This window comes from Microtus oregoni, unplaced genomic scaffold (genome assembly GCF_018167655.1).
Source record: "Microtus oregoni isolate MIOR12 unplaced genomic scaffold, Mior012 000025F_ref0000491, whole genome shotgun sequence".
Lineage (NCBI taxonomy): Eukaryota > Metazoa > Chordata > Mammalia > Rodentia > Cricetidae > Microtus > Microtus oregoni.
The window spans coordinates 13,671,168-13,691,597 of record NW_024543084.1 but is presented as its reverse complement, the minus strand read 5'-3'; the positions used below and the strand labels follow the sequence as shown (position 1 = coordinate 13,691,597).

The following is a 20,430-nucleotide window of genomic DNA, read 5'->3' as shown; positions in this document are numbered from 1 at the left end:
CCTGAATAACTGAGATGTCTGCTAATGGAACAGGGTAACAGCCCAGAGACAGCTGTCCAGGTGAGAACTTTCTCTCAAAGTCCCCAAGAATTCCCCTCCTTCAAACTGTGTCTCTTAGCTTCTGAATCCTCCCAGCTGTCCCCACTGTTTAGGATAGAGTCACCTGCCCAAAGCCACAGGCTTCTCCCAAGGGTTAAGTTCACAGGTTTAACAACCTGTCAGATCTGGGGACAGGAAGGTGGGAGATGCGGACCTTACCCCAAGTGCCAAGGGGCCAGAGAGGCAGGAGGAAGGCGAGGAGTCAGACTAAGAGGTCAAGGTCGAGGCAGAGTTTATTGGCCCCGAGCCTTCCCCCTCATACCTGCTCCACCCAGTCGGGCTAGGATTGAGTTGGAGAAGGCAACAGACTCACAGACAGGCAGGAAGGCTGCATCAGGGAGACACACAAAACTCTCCTCTCCCCACCCTCCCCAAGACAAGGGACGCAGGGAACCTGGAGAAACAAGGAGTGTGATCAAGACTTCTTGACACTGGGGCCCAGTGGCCACATGCTGTCCCTCCTTTCCCAGAGATGCAAGCAGGGTTGGTGATGCTTTGGCAGCTGTGGCCCAGGATCCTCGGTGGACGTCCATGGCTGGCCACTATAGTCTCTGGCTACTCGGCTTCCTGAGTCTGGAGGCTTTTGCCTTGGCCTCACTTGTAAGTACCCTTCCTTTTGGAGGGAGCTTGGCGACCCCTCTCCTGCTCCCTGCCCTGTTTGACTAAAGACATTATCCTAAAGGGGTCTGTCAGCAAGCTTGGACCCAGAGGCCTCGCCTGGTCCAGAAGACAGCTCGGACACGAGACTTTCACAGAAAGCCTCGGCAGGGTCGAGGAGGCGGCAGTGAGTCACTTGGCAGTTTGGGAGGGAGGGGATCAGCACCTAGGGGCGGAGGTGCGGGCCCTGCTAGCTTTGGTCTGGCATTGCCCAGGACCCTCTGGGGCAGAAGCTGGGGCTCTGAATCCAGCATCCTCTGGCCCTCAGAGGGAAGTAGAGGGAAATCACAGCTTCTCCTCGCCTGCCTGGATGCGGGTATAGGCCTCTTGGTCCAGTGCAACATAGCAGCCCTTCCGGGCATCCAGATAGAACAGTGGGTCTCTCACAACAGCTGGGTTAAAGCCTTCCTTCCGCAGCTCTGTCTTCTGGAACTTGAAGGTCCCTAGGGAGTAGGAAAGAAAATTCAGAAAGTGCAAGACAGGAGTCTAAACTAGAAACTGAAGGAAGTGCTGAGAAACGAGAGCTAGGGAAGAAACGGCGCGGGAGGAAGGGGCCAGGCTCTTCAGGGTCCACAAGGAATGCTCATCGACCACACAGGGAACTGCCCCTCAAAGCAGTACTGTACAGTGGTGGAGGGCGGAGACAGGACACAGGGACACCATATGCCCCACACCATTGAATGACAGCAAAGTGGAGGCCAGAATCTGGGTCCCCTGTGAGCACTGAATGGATGAAGCGGCCTCAACGCCCTAAGGCAGGTGCTCAACCATATTCTAAGATGATTGCTTTCTTCCTTTTTGGATAGGGTCTCACTGGAGAGCCCTGGCTGTCCTCCAAATTCACAAAACCCGTCTCTGGCTCTCCAGGGCTGGGATCACAGATAGGCATCGCCATGCCTTGCTTGTTACTCATTTCTGAACCCAAATCCCACAGCTAGTAAGTGGTAGAGTTAGGGTTTGAACCTGCTCTCCCTGCATCCGCTAGCCTCTGAAATGTCTGCTGCAGAATTTCGGACTTAATCTAGGCCTCAGGAGCCAGTTCCACCCCCATGCTCTTGGGAGTACCTTGAGACCAGGCAAGCCTTGCGAAGAACGAAAAGCTACATGAAAGGGAAACCACCCCAGGTGAGGCCACTGGGCCAGTACAGCTCACATGCAAGTTAAGTAAGATTTCAGTTCCTCAGTCACACTAGCTCCACCTCGAACGCTCACTCCCCCCACAGCACTGCTGCCACCAGAGTGGACAGAAGAGATGCTAACACTCGCATTAGCACATAGAGTTCTGCAGGACAGAGCTGCAGCAGAGCAGCCATGAGACCTGAGTGTGTGACTGCGGCCTCTGCAGTTCTACCACCCACCTTATAGCTGAATCAAAACCCCCAATACTGTGACCTTTAGAAACCTTTGCTTGTAGTTCATTCTGCAGCAAGGCCGACCTCAACCCTCAGGAAGTTCAGTCTCAGTTGTGAGCCATTTTTTTGTTTTTTTTTTCTTTTTCTTTTTTTGAGACAAGGTTTCTCTGTGAAACAGTCCTGGCTATCCTGGAACATTGTAGACCAGGCTAGCCTTGAACTCACAGAGATCTGCCTGCCTCTGCCCCTAAGTGCTGGGATTAAAGTCTTTTGCTGCTATTTTATTATTGTTGAGACAGGGTCTTGAATATTGTGTAGCCAAGGCTGGACCTGAACTCTCCACCCTCCTTCCTCCACCCCAAAGCATAACAGGGTGTGTTAGCACACAAACCCCAGCCCATTATCTTTGGAATTCCTTTGGAATTTTCCCCTTCTGGGTCTAAAAGATTCCAAGGACCTCAAGTCTAGTCGGACAGTATCTCAGAACCACAAGGCAGCCCCAGAGAACAGTGCTCATTCTAAGGGATGCTGAACCTTCTTTGAAGGCTGTTTCCACAAATTTCCATACAGCAGGGCAGAATCTCAGCCCCGGGTCAAGGCTGTGTGTCAAGGTCAGAGACCAATCAGGAGTTCACACTACAGAAAGACTGAACCCTGGAATCTAGGAGCTGGAAAAGGGGCAGACCTGTTTTATGCAGCTTAGGCAGGAAGCGCAGGAAGATGGGGCGGGCATACAGAGGCAGCTCCTTTTCCAATGTCTGTGCAAAGCGCTTCAGGTCACAGCTGCTCGTAGGGCTTGCCACAGCAGCCATTCCTGCTCGGCCCTCAGTTCCTGGGAGCAAGAGGGCACAGGTGAGTGTCAGGCAGAGTCCTGGCATACCCACCGTCCTCCCCATACACACCTGGCACCTCGACACCATATACGGCCACATCGGCCATCTCCAGCAGGCGGCTGAGTGTGCCTTCTACTTCGGTGGTAGACACATTCTCCCCTTTCCAGCGGAACGTGTCCCCTGTGCGGTCTCGGAAGTAAATGTAGCCCAGCTCATCCATCACCAGCACATCACCTAGAGAGGTGTACAGTGTCGGGATTGGGCCAGCCTAGTTCTCGATAGCCTAGCTCTTGACAGAGGTTGAGTCAGGTGGTCATCCCTGAAGCTCAGGGGCTGGGTTTTGAGGAGTCCAGGGATGTGTTCTCTGGGTCAGTGGAAGCTCCCCTCATCTCTCCCTCTGGAAGGGACAGCAAAGAGCAGGGAACTTACCAGTGAGGTAGGCTTGGTCACCCTTCTTGAAGACATCTTTAGCGATCTTCTTGTTGTTGGCACCCTGGTTGAGGTAACCATCAAAACGGCGCAGGGGGTCCTGCTGGATAATGCGACCCACCAGCTGGCCTGGCTGGCCTAGGGACGAGAAAGGCAGTCAGATGCGGCCTATTCTACCTGTCTTCTCTCACAAAGGCACCCTACATCTTCAGCTGACTTAATGTAAGCTGACTACCACAGAAATGCCCCATGTAAGCTGGGCAGTGGTGGCACTCAGGAGGCACAGGAAGGGCAACTGAACAATTGGACACACTGAGCCCTGCTCCCGCCCTGGCTCTTCTCAGACTTTTATTTCATTCATCACACACAAGCCTTAGGGCAGCCCCTGGGCTATGTGCAGCCATCACCCCCTGTGAAGGTGACAGACTCAAATGGCTCTAACACAGTACAGGCTGAGGAAGAGTCAACCCTAGGTGGCCAGGATGGGGCCGTCTCAGGAAGGTGTGTAGGTGGCATGGTGCATGCATGAAGGTAAAGTGATGGCAGCAGCAATGGGTAACGTGCCCCTTAGAAGAGAGCCCACACGGAACAGTTTTCTGTAGTTATCTACACTGGCTGACTACCTCCAAGACAAGATCTCCCTCCTCAGATGCCCAGTTCCCTCATGGGGCAGACCTGGTTGACAGGGAATGCAGACGCCATCAGGTCCCCGGATCAGTTCCATGGTATCCTCATTGACTCGAACCAATCGGATGGGGTACACGAAGGACAGGATGCGGCTATTGAAGCCACAGGCCCCCACCTGCAAAGGCCGAGACTTGGGCCGGGGCTCCGTGGACTCCCCAGTAAGACAGTGGGGCTAGAGGGACCCTGCTCTTCACTCTCAGGCTGAAATTCTCCTTAGCTCTCTGCAAGCCTAGGGCCTATTGTGGTCCATCCCCACAGCAACCTTATTACCCCAATCTGTACCTTACCTGGCTGTCAAAGTTGCCCAGGCTACAGTTGCACTCAGTGGCCCCATAGAACTCGGCCACTTGGGGGATGTGGAACCGGCTGGAGAAGTCGGTCCAGATGGACTGCCGAAGGCCGTTGCCCAGTGCCATGCGCACCCTGTGCCGAGACTCAGCCTCCCGGGGCGGCTGGTTCAAGAGGTAGCGGCAAAGCTCGCCAATGTACTGTACAATCTGAGGTGGGTATAGGCGTGGATGTGAGTCCATGCTCTAGGGGGCGCCCACTCGTCATCTCTTCATTCTTCCAGCCCTCCCCAGCGGGGGTTGAACAGTTCCTTCTCTCTCTGGGCCTCAGATTTCCCATCTGAACCATGAAATGCTGCCCAAGGAACCGTTCTAAACAGCCTCAGCTGTTCAGATGCCTCCACGTGTGGGTGGCAGGAGGGAGACAGGGGGATGGGGCTGCTCATGCCTGTCCCTTCTCACTTACTGTGCAGTTGTACTTGATACAATCATCCCAGAACCGGGAGGCTGAGAACTTCTTCCGGATCACCACAGTCATGCCATGGAGTAGACACTGGCCGATCCCCACGATGTTTCCTAAGTCAGAGGGGCCTGGAGGTTAAGGAGATAGAGAGCCAACCCCAACAGACTCCTCTGGCTTAGGTTTGCCTCTTTAGAGACAGGGTCTCAGTCCAGGCAGGCCTCAAGCTTGCTGTACAGAAGAAGACAGGCCTTGACCTCCTGATCATCCAGCCGCCACTTCCCAAGCCTTGGGATTACAGGAGTTCACCACCGCAGCCAGCTCCTAGTCCTAACTTTTCACAGACCCTTCCCCTGGTCCCCTCCTGCTCTGTCCCACTACACTAACTGGCCACACCTCTCTTCTACCAACCACGTCTCCATCCACAGTGTCTGTGGAATCAAGGCCGCCTCCAGTCGGCACAGCTGCCATTTAATAAAACACTGCGAGCTTCCTATCCGGCACCTATCTCTTCTAGGTCTTCTCAGCCCCAACTGGTCTTCCTGTGTATGACACCTGTGCTTCTTGCCCCTCCCTTACCTTCATTAAGTCATCTCTCCCAGAGGTCAGGCAGGTCCCCAGCATCCCCCTGCCTCCTCCAAACACACAGACCTCCTTGAATTATCTTGGAGGTCAGAACGATACCAGCCTCAACACCCAGTAGGCACCGACCCACAGTCTTGTGTCACCGTCAGTGGAGTCACTGCCCTTGCCTCAATCGGAACCCAGATTTGTGGCTAGAAAAGTGGGGCTCCTAAAGACACAGGGTGCTAGCAGCTAAAGGATGCCCAGGGTTACCTGCTGAATGGTAGAGAGGGAGGCAGTCATAGACAATGTCGTCAGGCCGCATGCGGAATCCGTAGTACACCAGGGCAGCCATACGGTAATACCTTCAAGGGGACAGGGTAAAGAGCTCAGTGGGCACCCTGGAATAGCAGAAGGAAGCTTCGCAGTCCCACGAGGTCATTTCCACTTGCCCCTTACCTGCTGTTCACCACAATGGCAGCCTTGGGTAGCCCTGTGGTGCCCGATGTGTAGACATAGAAGAGCTTATCTGAAGGGAACAGACATGCAGGTTACTGTGAGGCCAGCGCAGGACAGCACAGGGAAATGGAAGGTGCATGACTGTTGACATTTCTTCCTACCCTTCTGGAGACCTCTACCAGGTGCCAGCCTGAGCCAGGCTGGGTGTGACAGTCAGATGAAGACATGATACCTGACCACCAAACCTGAGTATGGGAGCATAGCCTGATGAAACCTGGAAGTACCATCTGGCTAGGCTTCCAGAAGCAAAGGCCACAGTGCCAGGTAAGCTTCTGGAAGGAAGGGATGCCTGCCTCGAGGCTTAGCTGCAAGAGGACTACTTGTTGGAAGTGGCGGTGCACGACTTAAGCAGTCTGGAGGCAGAGGCGGGAGAACCTCTATGAGCTTGAGACACAGCGAGCTAAAGGACAGTGAGAACTACACAGACAGACACTGTCTCAAAAAATAAGAGAAAAGACCGGCATGGTGGCTTTTAATCCCAGCACTCAGGAGGCAGGGGCACCGAATCTCTGTGAGATCAAGGCCAGCTTGGTCTACATACTGAGTTTCAGGACAGCCAGGGCTATGTAGAGAGACCCTGTGTCAAAAAAACAAGAAAAAAAATAATATAATACAGGAGTGGGTATTATGGCTTTTTGCATCACTGATGTCTATTCCCTGCCCACGTGGGGGCTTGTCATAAGGTTCAGTCAGTCTTTCAGAGGGCGTGTGTGTGTGTGTTGAGTCTCTGGAGGTCAAGAATTCCAGCTGATGATACTGACAGCAACCACCTCAGGTGGTGTAGCACCTGCTGTGTGCCAACCTTGGGCAGTATGAGGGCACGAGGGTGAACCAGCCATGGTCCCTGCCTCAAGCCACCTTCCAAAAGCATTAAGAAGTAAGAGATAGGGCTGGAGAGATGGCTCAGAGGTTAAGAGCATTGCCTCCTCTTCCAAAGGTCCTGAGTTCAATTCCCAGCAACCACATGGTGGCTCACAACCATCTGTAATGAGGTCTGATGCCCTCTTCTGGCCTGCAGACATACATGCAGACAGAATATTGTATACATAATAAATAAATAAATATAAAAAAAAAAAAAAAACCTCTTCTTTCTTTAAAAAAAAAAAAAAAAAAAAAAAAAAGAAGTAAGAGATAGGAGAGGCTCAACAGGAGAAATGACAAGTCACCAAGTCCTTCCTGCCAATACCATCGCCTCAGGGTTGACCTTTAATATCAACCCAAAAGCTGATTGCTACTATCCCCAGCTTTATTGTAGTAGAACCTGAGGCTAAGAGGGCAGGTCTGTGGCCCTGGGTCACACAGGGAAGTAGCAGAGGATTTCTGGAGGAGGGGCAAAGGCAGTCAGGTGCAGGGCTGGGATCTGGCAGAACCTAAACTCAACAAGCTGGAAGGATATGCCAACGCTCTCACACGTACCCTTCTCTCCATCTCAACTCCTGGCTAAGACTCATAGCAAGCTGCAGGGTGCACACAGTCCTACAGACAGGCACTAGCATGGACTGCTTCACAAACTCCACAATGCCACCTTACCAGTAACCCCGGTTCATCCTATTTCCAGTGCTCATTAGAACCCTCCAGGGTGGTGAGAGGCCCACCTGTAAAGCCCTTGTCAGGATGACTGGGCAGGTGCTTCGGGGCATTTTCTAGCAGAGGGTCCAGATGCTCTGTGTTGGCAGGCACTGTGCTGGGCTCCCAGGAACCAGAGCAGAAGAGGCTGAGTGAGGGCTTCAGGCTATCATGGATCTCAGAGACGGCTGCAGGGGAGAAGATGCGGGTCAGAAGCCCTGTGTTCCCATGTGCTATACCATGGTTAAGCATGCTGTCAGGGAAGACTGGCTGGTGTGGGGAAAAGGGTAAAACACATCACTCCTGACTGGACACAATACCTTACCCATAGTTCCTGTTTTTGTAAAGCTACCAACATCAATTCCCCACCTCCCTGCCCTATGATCCTGCTTTAAAAACATGTAGCTATGTATCTGGCCTGATGTTGCTATGTAATCCAATCCTCATGCTTCAGCCTCCTAGTGCTGGGATTATTAGCATACACCATCATGCCAGCTACCATCCGCCTATTTCACAGACGAGGAAAGTGAGTGCTAAGGATGGAAGACATGGCTCTAGCTCATGCCAAGCTTTCCCTACTCTATGACTCTGTAGGGACTAACTAGAGGACAAGAGGAGGTTGTGGCTCCAGTTCTCAGGAAACCCTTCCTCAGGCCTCCTGGAGCTGCATAGACTCTATTCTCCCTGGGCAGGAGACAATCCTGGCCCATTGGCTATGCTTTCTCTAGCTTTAAATTCTGGTGCTGGAGAGATGGCTCAGTGGTTAAGAGCACTGACTGCTCTTTCAGAGGTCCTGAGTTCAGTTCCCAGCAACCACATGGTGGCTCACAACCATCTGTAATGAGGTCTGGTGCCCTCTTCTGGCATGCAGGTGTACATGCAGATAGAGCATCATATACATAAAAATAAAGTTCTTTCTTCAATGCTAGGAATGCAGCCCGGGGGCTCACTCATGCTAGGAAAGAGCTATGTCCTTATTAGTCTTTCTGGCTTCCCCTTGACTCCCCCAACCTCTTCCCTCCTTTCTGCATGCTTCCTTCTCCACAGCAGTGTGGGCAGAAAGAGCAGGGAGGCTGTGGTCCAGCCCAAGATCAAATCCTGGTACTGCTGTGGAACTGTGTGACTCTGAGTGAATGTCTTACGTCCCTCTAAACCAGTCTCATCATCCGAGAACCAAGACAACAATGCCTCTCTCCTGGCTTAGTGAAGCTTAGGGCTGGGCAAAGCACCGTGCTTAGCATGTTCGGCAATAAATAAAACTCAGGCCTGAGAGTAGAGCAGGGACTGGATTCCCCCTCGACAGATGAAGAAGAGGCCAAATCTACCTGAGGACCAGCCAGCACTGGCCACTTTGCTGGTGCTTTAGAGCAGGAACCTTCTTGAGATTTGTGGTACTGCAGATAGGGAAACTAAGGCTTAGGGAATGTGTTGTCCACACAGGCTTGCCAAGGTCTAGAAGCTCCGATGCCCAGACTCACAAACCCTCCCACATGGCTGGAATGGGGTTGTCATCATCTGTGTAAGTCCCATGGGTCTTCCACTTACAACTCACCTGAGGCCATCTCGCTGCCAAAAATAAGGGCTAGTGCCTTTGAGGTGTCAAGACAGTGGCGCAGGGCATCGCGTCTAAGGTTGGTGTTGATGAGAGCCGCCTCCACGCCCAGCTTGGCCATGCCAAGCCATAGACCCACAAACTCATTACGGTTCTCCATAAAGAGGGCAACTACATTGCCTGAGACCAGGCCCCGGGCCTGCAAGAAGTTGGCCACACGACTGGAGTAATCATCCAGCTGGCGGAAGGTCCAGTGGGTGTCTGTGCCCTCGAAAATCAGGGCTGTCTTGTCGGGGTGGCGTCGCACCACTGAGGCAAACAACAGGGGCACTGTCTTCCGCTCCTGAAGGTACCGTCGAACCTTTGCCTTCACCTTCAGGAGCACTATGCCGCCACTGTGTGGGAGCAAGAAAGCCATGAGTGCTGAGCCAGTCAAGTGCTGCTGTCCTAAGGGCCACAGTCTCAGGAACTAGGTTTTTTTGGTTTTTCAAGGCAGGGTGGAGCTTGACCTGGAACTAGCTCTTGTAAACCAGGCTGGCCTTGAACTCACAGAGACCCTCCTGCCTCTGCCTCCTGAGTGCTGGGATTAAAGGCGTGCGCCACCAACCACCCCGCTAGGAACCAGCTTTCTAACACCCTCAATTGTCAACTCCTCCTAGGTGCTGTCTATATACCCTCACTGAGGCCTCACAGCAGCACTGAGAGCCATAGTTACTCTCCCTTGATGCAAGAAGAGGAAAAAAAAACCCTCAGGTTTTCATGGTGCCACAGCTGGCCCAGGGCTTCAGAGGTCAAATGTAACTGAGCCAACAATCCAAAGTCAGGTCTCTCCGGTGTTCAACTCCAGAGTTCCACTCTTCTGCTTGTTTTTTTTTTTTTTAAACAGTATCTCTATTATGCAGCTCTGGCTTCCCTGGAACTCACTATGATAGCAGGCTGGCCTTGAACTTACACAGACACAGCTGCCTCTGCCTCTCAAGTGCTGGGATTAAAGGTGTGCGCCACCATGTCCAGCTCCAGAATTCCACTCTTATTCTCTTCTGAGTCTGTGGTTCTGCCAGAAGCCCTCTGGGGCCCAAGCCCATAGTCTAGCCTCCCTTGGCCCTCACTGCAGAGAAATTAGGGATGAGTCTTCCTCCCTAAATGCAGAGGCAGGTATGTGTCATAGATACTACCTTGTCCCCGAGGCCTTCTCCGCACTGGGCACAGGGCAAATGTCCCGTGCTGGGGGAACCATCTTCACACGTCACACCACCAACCCCCTGCTTCTGCGCCTTTGCCAGTGTCCTCTGCTGTGCACTGGCCTCCCTCGCCTGCACGGAACCTTTCAGGCACAGTGCTTTCTCTCCAGGAAGCCTCCTGGATTCCTGGTCTCAGTTCCTTGCCCGAGGCCCTGTCTCCCCATTCCACGCTCCCACAGCTCCTGTGGGACCCCCGATACCTCCTTTTATAGTCAGCCCAGACTGACAAAGTGAGCTACCTGCTCTAGGTTCCTAGGTGGAACCCAGGAGTGATCAAGATGGCCAGAGCCTGTGCAGCAAGGCTTAGGGAGTTACTTCATTCCTTTCTTACCTCCTGACTAGTCTGAGTCTGGCAGATGGAGTCTGCCTTTCTCCTCTCTGGGCCTCGGAGCCATCCCAGCCTGGCATTAGAGCAGCTGGGAGCAATTACTCCCAGATAGCTGGGGCCTGTGCTAACATCCACTGTCGCCTTGGGTTCTCTCAGGCTGTGCCAACCTGAGGAAAGGTTCTTTTCCTTTGGGATTTTCTTCACCTTGCAATAAACCAGTATTTTCAGGACCCCTTACAGACATCTCTCCAACCAACCTGCTCTGATGTATGCCCCAGCTTCCAAAACCTGCCCCAGGTCAGAGTCTCAAGTTGGAGACTTTGACCTTGGAGATGAAAGTTCCTGGCACAACAGCCAGGAGAAGGGCATGAAGAAGAGGCTGTCCTTTGTGACCCAGCTATCTTATGCTGGCAGGGATAAAGGATGGTAAAGTCCAGCCATTTTTTTTTTTGAGACCCCCAAGAAGGGCTAGATATGGTACTCACAAGACATCTCGCCTGATGGTCTTGATGAAGATCCGGACGAAGTGCCAGCCGCCAGACCCCAAGTACAGGAGCAACAGGGAGAATCCCACTTGGGTCCAGGGCAGTTTCAGCACCAGCTTGGAGAACAGTAATGCCCCCACCAGAGATGCCCCAAGCAGCATTGTGACCTGTAGGTACAAGGTGGTTGGGAGACTCAGATGACGATTTCTTTAGGGGCCTCAACCTCTTGACCTAGCAGCCACTTCAGTTTGATCCCAAAAGGTCCCCCAAAGGGACTGCTTAGTCACCTCAAAAGGAGTGGCTTAAAATAAGGTTCAAGACTTTGGTTCCACGCCAAGCTGGAAGGGATTGAGGTAAAAAGCTCCAGGGCTGGCTGGGTCATGGTGGCGCGTGCTTTTAATCAAATCACTCAGGCAGAGGCAGGAATCTCTGTGAGTTTGAGGCCAGCCTGGTCTACAGAGAGAGTTCCAGGACAGTCAGGGGAGCTGTTACATAGAGAAACCCTGTCTCAAAAAATAAACAAACAAAAATCCCCCCAAAACTCTGGGGTTAAGAAGCAAGAGGATGGTCTAGCTTCTAGTTCTATCTCTGAGCACCACGCCAAGTGACCTTGGGCTAGCCCCTTTCCTAATTCACGGCACAGGACTCTGCTCTATGCTCTGGGGGTTAGTAAGACTTGTTCTTAGAACCTTTCCAGCCCAAACAGGACAATCCACTCACCTATATTCAAGTATCCTAACCAAGATGGCTGGGAGGTGGGTACTGATAAGTGCCTCTGGCTTGACTCCTCTCCCAGGGACTCCAGGAGGTTCTGGAGCTGACAACACCCAAAGGGCAGTTTCCTGGGAAGGGAACCCTGCACAGTCTCTGCCCACAGACTCAAGCGTTGTGCCTCTATTGGTCCATAGAGGGCGAGCCAGCAAATGGGTTAGAGGCTGGAGGGGCCTGAGAGGTGACAGCTCTGAGGTAGGGAGGAAGGAGATGGCTGTTGGAAACCACAATACTCACCTACAGCCACATACTCAGCAAGCCCCTCAGATGAATCTTGGGGGACTAGGGTTGAGGGGAAGGGGAAAGGCTGTGTGCAAGCACAGGGCAGAGATTAAGGCCAGGCACACTATTCTTGCTTCTTTATGGACTTGGTGAAGAGGACAGCTAATGGGTTGCTTTTCTTAGTGTTTTCTTTTTCTTGGGAAGAGCCGAAGGTCAAAGCTTGAATATCTCCAAGCTAGGCGGAGGACCATGGCCTGAATCACAGGGAACCCCTTATGAGAGAGACCATCTTCTGGTGAAAAGCATTAAGCTAGGGGTGGGAGGACTAATGCAGGATCCCCAAGATCCTTAGCCCTCTAACCTGCCAGAGTCACTCAGAAAAGAGGCTACTAGCCGGTCCAAGACCGCCGAGAGAGAAGACAGGACAGGAGGGAGTGCCGCGGACCGACCAGCGTGAAGAGATAGCCAGGACATCAGAGCGCAGGGCTGGGAGACGGGGAGGGAGGGCGCGCCCCTCAGCCCCGGCCGGTGCCGCCGTCTCCCCCTGCTCGGCCTGGCACGTTCCCCCCGCTCAGAAAGCCGCCGTCCCCGCCTTGGCTCACCCGGCTGCGGCTGCGCGGCGCGGCGCCCGGTCAGGATGCGGCCCGGTTGCGGCAGCGGAGTGCGGAGCGCTGGGGGCATCGGCCGCCCCGGGGCGCACACAGCCGAGCCTCAGCACGCCCGGCCCGCTCCGAGCCCTGGTAGGGTCTGTACCTCCGCGGCACTCCACCCCCGCCCACCTCCCGCACCCGCACCGGCTGTGCCGGCCCGCAGCACCACCTTCCGCCCCGTCCCGCAGAGGGCGAGTCTCTGAGCTCGTGCGCTCAGCGCAACCCAGCCCCAGCACGCTCGACACCGCCCAGCCCCGCCAGCCCTGCGCGCGCCACTGCCTCCGCTGCCCTCTGGGAGTGGTGGGTACAGCCGCGCGGCATGCTGGGAATTGTAGTCCGAGTAGCCTGGCGAGGCTAGGCTGATTTAGATGCCCTAGTCAAGGAGAGTGCAGATCTGCAATTCCGTGGACCAGAGGACCCAGGGAGACTATACCTGCACACATGGCCATTCGAGAATCCGGTGTCAGAGTTGAGGCACAAGTAGAATTTATTTATTACTTTTTTTTTTATATTTGTTTGCTTATTTCTGTGTGTGTACGCACGTACCAAAACCTTGAGTGCCCAGAGGACAACTTGGGGGAGTTGGTTCTGCTCTTACACCATGCAGGCTCCAGGGATCTAATTAGACATGGTCTTCAGGCATGGGGACAGGTACCCTCTCTGAGCTCTCTTGCCAGTCCTGTTTATTTTTTGAAACAGGGTCTTACTCTGTGGTCACACTGTCTTAGAACTTGCTGCCGTCAATCTACTTCAGCCCTGAGATCACAGGCATGAGCTACCATACTTGCCTTGAAACAGAATTTAACAAATGCTTAACAACACTCACTGAAAGAAAAGGCTGGATTCTTGCAGAGATGAACAGACAAACTCAAATTGTAGACTCTGGCAGAATATATAGGACACCGGGCTTCTAGCCCAGCCGGAGTGGTCATTCCCCACAGTTGAGTAGGACTACTTCCTCAGCTCCTTTACGGTTTTCATCACCTATGCAAGGGTCAGGAAGAGCTGAAGAGCCAGACATGGCGGCTGCAGAAGATCTCCTTGACGTCATGGATTTAAAGCCCATAAATAACTTTAGCCTCTGACTGATAGGACACTCCAGAACGTTGGCTCCTTTGTAAACCTAGGACTTTTGCCCCCGTGCCTAACTGTGGGCCAGGGTCCAGACGAACAGCCCTGCGGGGTTCAGAGCCTCTGAAAGGAGTAATTAAGCATCTTCAGTCCTCTATTACTGCCACTTGCTCTTAAGTAGCTCCTCCAATGACTTGGCCCAATAAAGTTCTTAAAGAGGGGAGGGGCAGTTTTAAGGTCTGTTTATAGGGATACAGATGGAATTTTGGTATGATGATTTAGACCAGTTTGTTCTGGAGTTCATCCTTTGGAGGGCCTGGATAGTGAGTTAAAGTGACATCTCCAGGTTAAAACAGAAGGCTGTGGTGAGCATGTTCATAGGAGATGGACATTTCAGACCAACAGGCTGGATTCACGTTCTCAGCAGAAAGTTCCAAATCTCAGCTTCCTATTATTATTAAAAGTGAGTTTTGGTGGTCAGGCACTGGTGGTTCACACCTCTAGTCCCAACATTCAAGAGGCAGAGGCAGGAGGATCTCTGAGTTAGAGGCTAGCCTGGTCTACAAAGTGAATTCCAGGACAGCCAGGGCTACACAGAGAAACCCTGTTTCAAAAAACAAGCAAACAAGGTGCTGGAGTGATGGCTCAGTGGTTAAGAACATGGACAGCTCTTCCAGAGGACCCAGGTTCAATTTCCAGCACCCACGTGGCAGCTCACAGTTGTCTATAACTGTATTTCCAGGGGGTCTGACACCCTCACACAGACCTATACACAGGCAAAAAACATCAGTGCACATAAGATAAAGACATTATTTAAAAACAAACCAAACCAAAAACAAAAACACACACACGTAGGTTTTGGTAGCAGGCAGGCATGGTGAATCATACCTTTAATTCTAGCACTTAGGAGGCAAAGGATCTCTGTGACTTTGAGGCCAACCATGGCTACATTGGGAGACTGTTTCAAAGCAATAGTGTGTGTGTGTGTGTGTGTGTGTGTGTGTGTGTGTGATTCTAGGGCTCACCTCACAGCATTAGTGTGCAGATTGCAGATTTATGGGACACATTTGAAGCAGTGTTGACACATTTATTATTATAGTTTATAGGCTCTCTGACCACAGAGAGCACATCAATCAAATTCTAGGAGACATGGCTCCTGGTGTTTGGAGTCATCCTGAAGTACATAGAGTATCAGACTACACCTTAGTGGAAGAGCCCTGCCCAGCTTGCCTAAGGACCAGCACCAAAAACTCAGCCAATCAACCAAAGAACCTGAGCCAGGCATTATGACATACAATTTTTTTCGCCCACCACTCATGCATGTGGCCCCTATGGCACACACATACATACTTTTAATCTCCACACTCAAGAGCAAGAGGCAAGTCAGTCTCTGTGAATTCCAGGACAGCATGTTATATGTAGTGAGTTCCAGGACAGCCAGGGGTATAGAGAGACCTGTCTCCAAGTCAACAAACAACCAAAAATCAGGGGGCTGGGGAGTTGACTCAGTAGACTTATTGCTTACCAGAGGACCCAGGTTTGATTCCCAGCACCCACATTCAGCAGCCATGATGGCCTCTAACTCTAGCTCCTGGGGATCTGAAGTCCTCTTTTAGCCTCTGCCAGCATGCATACACATACATATGAAAATAGAAAAATATTTCTTTTTTAAAATTATTTATTTATTTATTATGTATACAATATTTTGTCTGCGTGTATGTCTGCAGGCCAGAAAGAGGGCACCAGCCCTCATTACAGATGGTTGTGAGCCACCATGTGGTTGCTGGGAATTGAACTCAGGACCTTTGGAAGAGCAGGCACTGCTCTTAACTGCTGAGCCATCTCCCCAGCCCCGAAAAATATTTCTTTTTCAAAAGAGAAAGGAAGAACCAGGCCAGTCTAGGTCATATAATATAGCAAGAGTTTGTAGCATATTAAAAAAAATAACTCTGGGCAGAAAGATCATGTCTGGTTGCATGCACAGGGATAAGCAAGTAATATAGTAAATGCTTGTTGAATGAATAAAAGGGAGAAGGAGCAAGGTTATGGCAATCGGGAGCCACGAGTATAAATATGACACTTTCTGGATGACTGCTTAGGGCATCTACAAGGTGGCAAGTGAGGAACTAGCTGCTGTCCTCTACCTGAACTTGCTACAGTGGCAAAATTAAGGCTGTATTCCACAAAACACCGGACTAGGGCTGAGGTCAAGAAGCCAAACACGGAGGAATAAGACGTTCTGCTTCCAAGCTGCTTGCTGTGGTTGGACACAGAGAGAGGAGATGAAGGTAAGTCTTTAATGGGTGGCCCCCCACCACATCCTGGCATTTCATCTGCCCCAACACTCCTTGCGCTGTCTTCTTTGCCTTCTGGCCAAATGCAGCTAGGATGCAGTCCTTGGCCCTAGGAGCCAGGCTTTGACAAAATCACTCTCCCAGAGCCCAGAGCCTGCATCTGCACCTGCACCTGTTGAATAGAAATCCTCCTGGGGGGAGGGGGGAAGTAGTGGAGCTGGAGGGATGGCTCAGTGGTTAAGAGCACTGGCTGCTCTTCCAGAGGACCCGGGTTCAATTCCCAGCACCCACATGGCAGCTCACAACTGTCTGTGACTCCGGTTCTAGGAGACCGGACACCTTCACACAGACATAATTGCAGGCAAAACACTAATGTACATAAAATAAAAGTAATTAAAAAAGAAATCTCTCCTGGCCGGTTAAGAATTCAACATAATTGCTAGGTAGTGGTGGCGCATGCCTTTAATGCCAGCACTTGGGAGGCAGAAGCAGGTAGATCTCTAGTTCGAAACCAGCCTGTTGTACAAGAGCGAGTTCCAGGACAGGCTCCAAAGCCACAGAGAAACCCTTTCTCGAAAAACAAACAAAAAAGAGTTAAAGGTGATATAGTGGTCTTCTCAAATGGAGTTGGCACATGGAGACCCTCAGCTGACCTCAACTCTGAGGCCAGACGTGGCACTGTCTTTTGATGGTTTTGTCAACTTAACAGTCTAGAGTCACCTGGGTGATGGGCCTGTGGACATGCCTGTGACGAACCCTGGGCAGAGGATTCTGAGCAGTATTAAATAAAGGAAACTAGCTAGCTAGGCGTGGCGGTACACACGCCTTTAATCCCAGCACTCAGGAAGCAAAGGCAGACAGATGTCTATGTGTCCTATGAGCTACATAGCGAGTTTCAGGCTAGCCACGACTACACAGTGAGAACCTGTCTCAAATAAAGAAAAGAGAGCTAGCTGAGCATTTGCGTGATTCATTGCTCCTGTTTTCTGATTATACATATGATATGACCAGAGGCTTTTAAATTTTTGTTTAAAAAATAAAAAAACAAAGAAACAAAATTGAAAGCCAGGAGGTGGTGGCATAGGCCTTTAATCCCAGCACTCAGGAGGCAGAGGCAGACACATCTCTGAGTTTGAGGCCAGTCTGGTCTACAAAATGAGTTCCAGGACAGCCAGGGCTACACAGAGAAAATAAAACAAAACAAAAAAAGCTGTTTGGATTTTTTTCACCATTCCTGGAGGTCCTGAAATACCAGGTCAATTCATGAAATGGGTGAAACAAGCTCCCATTTCAACCCCTACCTCCAAAAATCCTCTTACTATATTGTCATTGGATAGAGGACATATCAGATATTAAACTGATAAAAATACACTTGATCTTAGCCAAAAGACCGGGAAATATTTAGAGGTACTAAATTGATATGCAGGAATTTTTTGTCTGTATTTGGGTGCCTGTGTAGGTCAGAAGAGAGCACCAGGTTAGAAGAGGGTGTTGGATCCCCTGGCACTGGAGTATCAGTGGTTGTGAGTCCCCATGTGGGTGATGGGAATTGAACCAGGGTCTTTTGTCAAGAGCAAAAAAGGGCTCTCAACCACTAAACCATTTCTTCAGCAACCTGTTGCCTTTACTTTTCTTCTTCCTTTTCTTTTCTGTTTTTTTTTTGTTATTGTTGTTGGTTGTTTTGTCTTGTTTATTTTGTGACAAAGGTTTCTCTGTATAGCTCTGGTTGTCCTGGAACTCAGTTTGTAGACCAGGCTTGTTTTGGAATATTTAACTGTGTAAAGATCTGTTACATTTTTCTGCTGCCTTTGTTAGCAATTTAAAGGTATGTTACATTTGTTTATGTTGCATTTGTTTAATTATGTAAAGATGCTGTTTAACCTTGCCTGCCTAAGGCATGTGATTGATCTAATAAAAAACTGAACAGTCAATAGCTAGGCAGGAGAGGGAGAAGCAGGGATTGAGGTCAGAGAGAATAAGTAGGAGGAGAAATCTAGGCTGGAGTGAGAAGAAAAGAACAAGGGAAAAGAGAAGGACATGCTTGGAGCCAGAAGCCAGGCAGCCGCCAGTCAGCCAGACATCAGAAACAGTGAGAGTAGGAGAGAAAGGAAGGAAGGAAGGAAGGAAGGAAGGAAGGACGGAAGGAAGGAAGAGAGAAAGAAAGATGTTGATGTGTTGCTTTTGTTGGTTAATGAATAAAGAAACTGCTTTGGACCTATAGCAGGGCAGAACTTAGGTAGGTGGGGAAGACGGAACTGAATGCTGGGAGGAAGAAGGCAGAGTCAGGGAGCTGCCATGGAGCCACTAGAGATAGACGTGCTAAATCTTTGCTGGTAGGCCATGACCTCGTGGTGATACACAGATTAATACAAATGGGTTAAATTAATATGTAAGAGTTAGACAATAAGAAGCTAAAGCTAATGGGCCAAGCTGTGATTTAATTAATACAGTTTCTGTGTGATTATTTCAGGTCTAAGCTAGCTGGGTGGCTGGATGAACAAGCGGGCCCTCCACCAACAGAAAGAAAGAAGGGAGGGAGGGGGGAAAGGAGGGAAGGAGAGAGGAAGGTAAAAACCCCCAAGGCAAAATGTAGATGAAGAGAAACAGATTAAAATAAGCACTAAGATAAGGTCAAGCATTCATAACTAATAAGTCTCCATGTCATGATTTTGGAACTGGCTGGTGGCCCAAAAGAGAAAGCCTGGAATGTGGGCTGGCCTTGAACTCAGAGCTCAGCCTGTGTCCGCCTCGAGTGCTGGGATTAAAGGTGTGCAGCACCACCGCCAGCTCCCACACGCTTCTCTATGCTCCTGTTGCTTTACCTTCACCACAAGATGGACTGAAACACTTCTCCCTTTCACTGCTTTTGTCAGAGTGGTTATGTATAGGAGGGAAGGGAAGCCTCTGGTCCATGAAGTTGCTCTAGGCTCAGCTCCCTTGACTCTTTGGCCCTGCCATCCTTTAGTGGCTTCTCTGTAACAGCTGCACGGGAGCTAACATGCACATTGAAAGCACCTAACTTAACCAAGAACAGCTTGGCAGACTCCCAGGGAGCTCAGGCTCCCCAGACCCCCAGGGCTAGGCTCAGAGGTGTTTACCAGCCACACCCACAACTACACATAGCCATTTCGTTCTTTTGGCTGGAGGAGCTATAAGTTATAGCAATCCTTCTGCTTGACTTTGCCCATGGTGACTTCAGAGCTCACCATAGACCTTCCTGGCCAACGACAACTTCCATTTCCTAAGAGCTCATGATGTAACAAGTGCTGCCAGGGACCATCCTACCAAGCCGCCATCTCATGTGCGTTAGGTGTTCCAAACTCATTTTAAAGATGGGAGACAGGCTTAGAGGAAACGAGACTGCGCAAGGAAGCAGAGCAGGCCAGTGGCGGGGCTAGGGCTGCCCCGGGAGCCTGTGTGTCCAAGCACAGACAGCATCAATGCTGCCTATGGTGTTACATGTGTACGTGTGGTGTTGGAGATGAGACCCAGACCCTTGTGCAGGTCAGACAATTGCTCCACACTGAGCTATATCCTCAACACTTCATTGTTCATTTAAAAAGATTTATGTGGGCCGGGCGGTGGTGGCGCACACCTTTAATCCCAGCACTCGGGAGGCAGAGGCAGGTGGATCTCTGTGAGTTTGAGACCAGTCTGGTCTACAAGAGCTAGTTCCAGGACAGGCTCCAAAACCACAGAGAAACCCTGTCTCGAAAAACCAAAAAAAAAAAAAAAAAAAAAAAAAAGATTTATGTGTATGAACATTTTATGGTCATGTATTTATATGCATCCTAAGTGTGCCTGGGCCCCAGAGAGATCAGAAGAGAGAAACAGATCACAGCAACAGATCACAGAACTGGAGTTATAGGTGGTTATGAACCACCATGTGGAGTTTGGGAACTAAACCCGAGTCCCCTGTAAGAACAACAAATATTCCTAACTGCTGAACCCATCATTTTTAACAATAAAGTTTCACGTTGTATTTATTTCACACATATGTGAGTGCATGCCTACCATGGCATGAAAGTGGTCATCGGAGGACAATCTGCACAAGTTGGTTTTCACCGTCTATATGTGGGTCTTGGGGAAGGACTCAAGTTGCCAGGCTTGGTGGCAAGTGCTTTGACTTTCATAAATCATCTAATGGGCCCTGTTTTATTTTCTTCCAGCTTTGAAATTTTATTTTGTTGAGTGTATGTGTATATGGGCACATACATGGAGACCTTGGGTCCTGGGAACTAAATCGGCCACAGGGCAGTGGCAAGGGCTTCCACTGCTGAGCCATTTCACTGGTGCGCTTTGCTGGTTCTCATTAGGGGGAGGCAGAAGCAGCTTTATCCTCTGACTCTTGCATAGGCACTAT

At 50.8% G+C, this 20,430-nt stretch overlaps 1 protein-coding gene and 1 non-coding gene across 2 annotated transcripts; both read right to left on the bottom strand.

The window, feature by feature from the left end:
- Window positions 1–314: 314 nt before the first annotated feature.
- Window positions 315–12,954, bottom strand: Slc27a4 (solute carrier family 27 member 4). The gene is made up of 13 exons (XM_041675201.1): window positions 12,655–12,954; window positions 11,060–11,226; window positions 9,006–9,400; window positions 7,483–7,641; window positions 5,828–5,897; window positions 5,642–5,733; window positions 4,811–4,920; window positions 4,345–4,554; window positions 4,046–4,172; window positions 3,371–3,508; window positions 3,011–3,175; window positions 2,794–2,940; window positions 315–1,199 (listed from the first exon to the last, which is right to left on the bottom strand). The coding sequence occupies exons 2-13, from the start codon at window positions 11,218–11,220 to the stop codon at window positions 1,042–1,044; spliced, it is 1,932 nt and encodes a 643-aa protein (XP_041531135.1). The 5' UTR covers window positions 11,221–11,226; window positions 12,655–12,954; the 3' UTR covers window positions 315–1,041.
- A 4,331-nt stretch (window positions 12,955–17,285) lies between these two features.
- On the bottom strand, window positions 17,286–17,469 carry LOC121463178. Its single transcript, XR_005976398.1, has one exon. It is a non-coding gene; the product is annotated as a U2 spliceosomal RNA (small nuclear RNA).
- Between the last annotated feature and the right edge of the window lie 2,961 nt (window positions 17,470–20,430).

What these genes read in the sequence shown, in the direction of transcription:
- Slc27a4 (XM_041675201.1), bottom strand. Translation starts at nt 11,220, where the DNA reads ATGCTGCTTGGGGCATCTCTGGTGGGGGCATTACTGTTCTCCAAGCTG. An exon ending in GCCATTGTGGTGAACAGCAG is followed by an intron (nt 5,734 to 5,827) that starts GTAAGGGGCAAG and finishes GTCCCCTTGAAG; the next exon opens with GTATTACCGTATGGCTGCCC. An exon ending in CCCTCTCTACCATTCAGCAG is followed by an intron (nt 4,921 to 5,641) that starts GTAACCCTGGGC and finishes CCTCTGACTTAG; the next exon opens with GAAACATCGTGGGGATCGGC.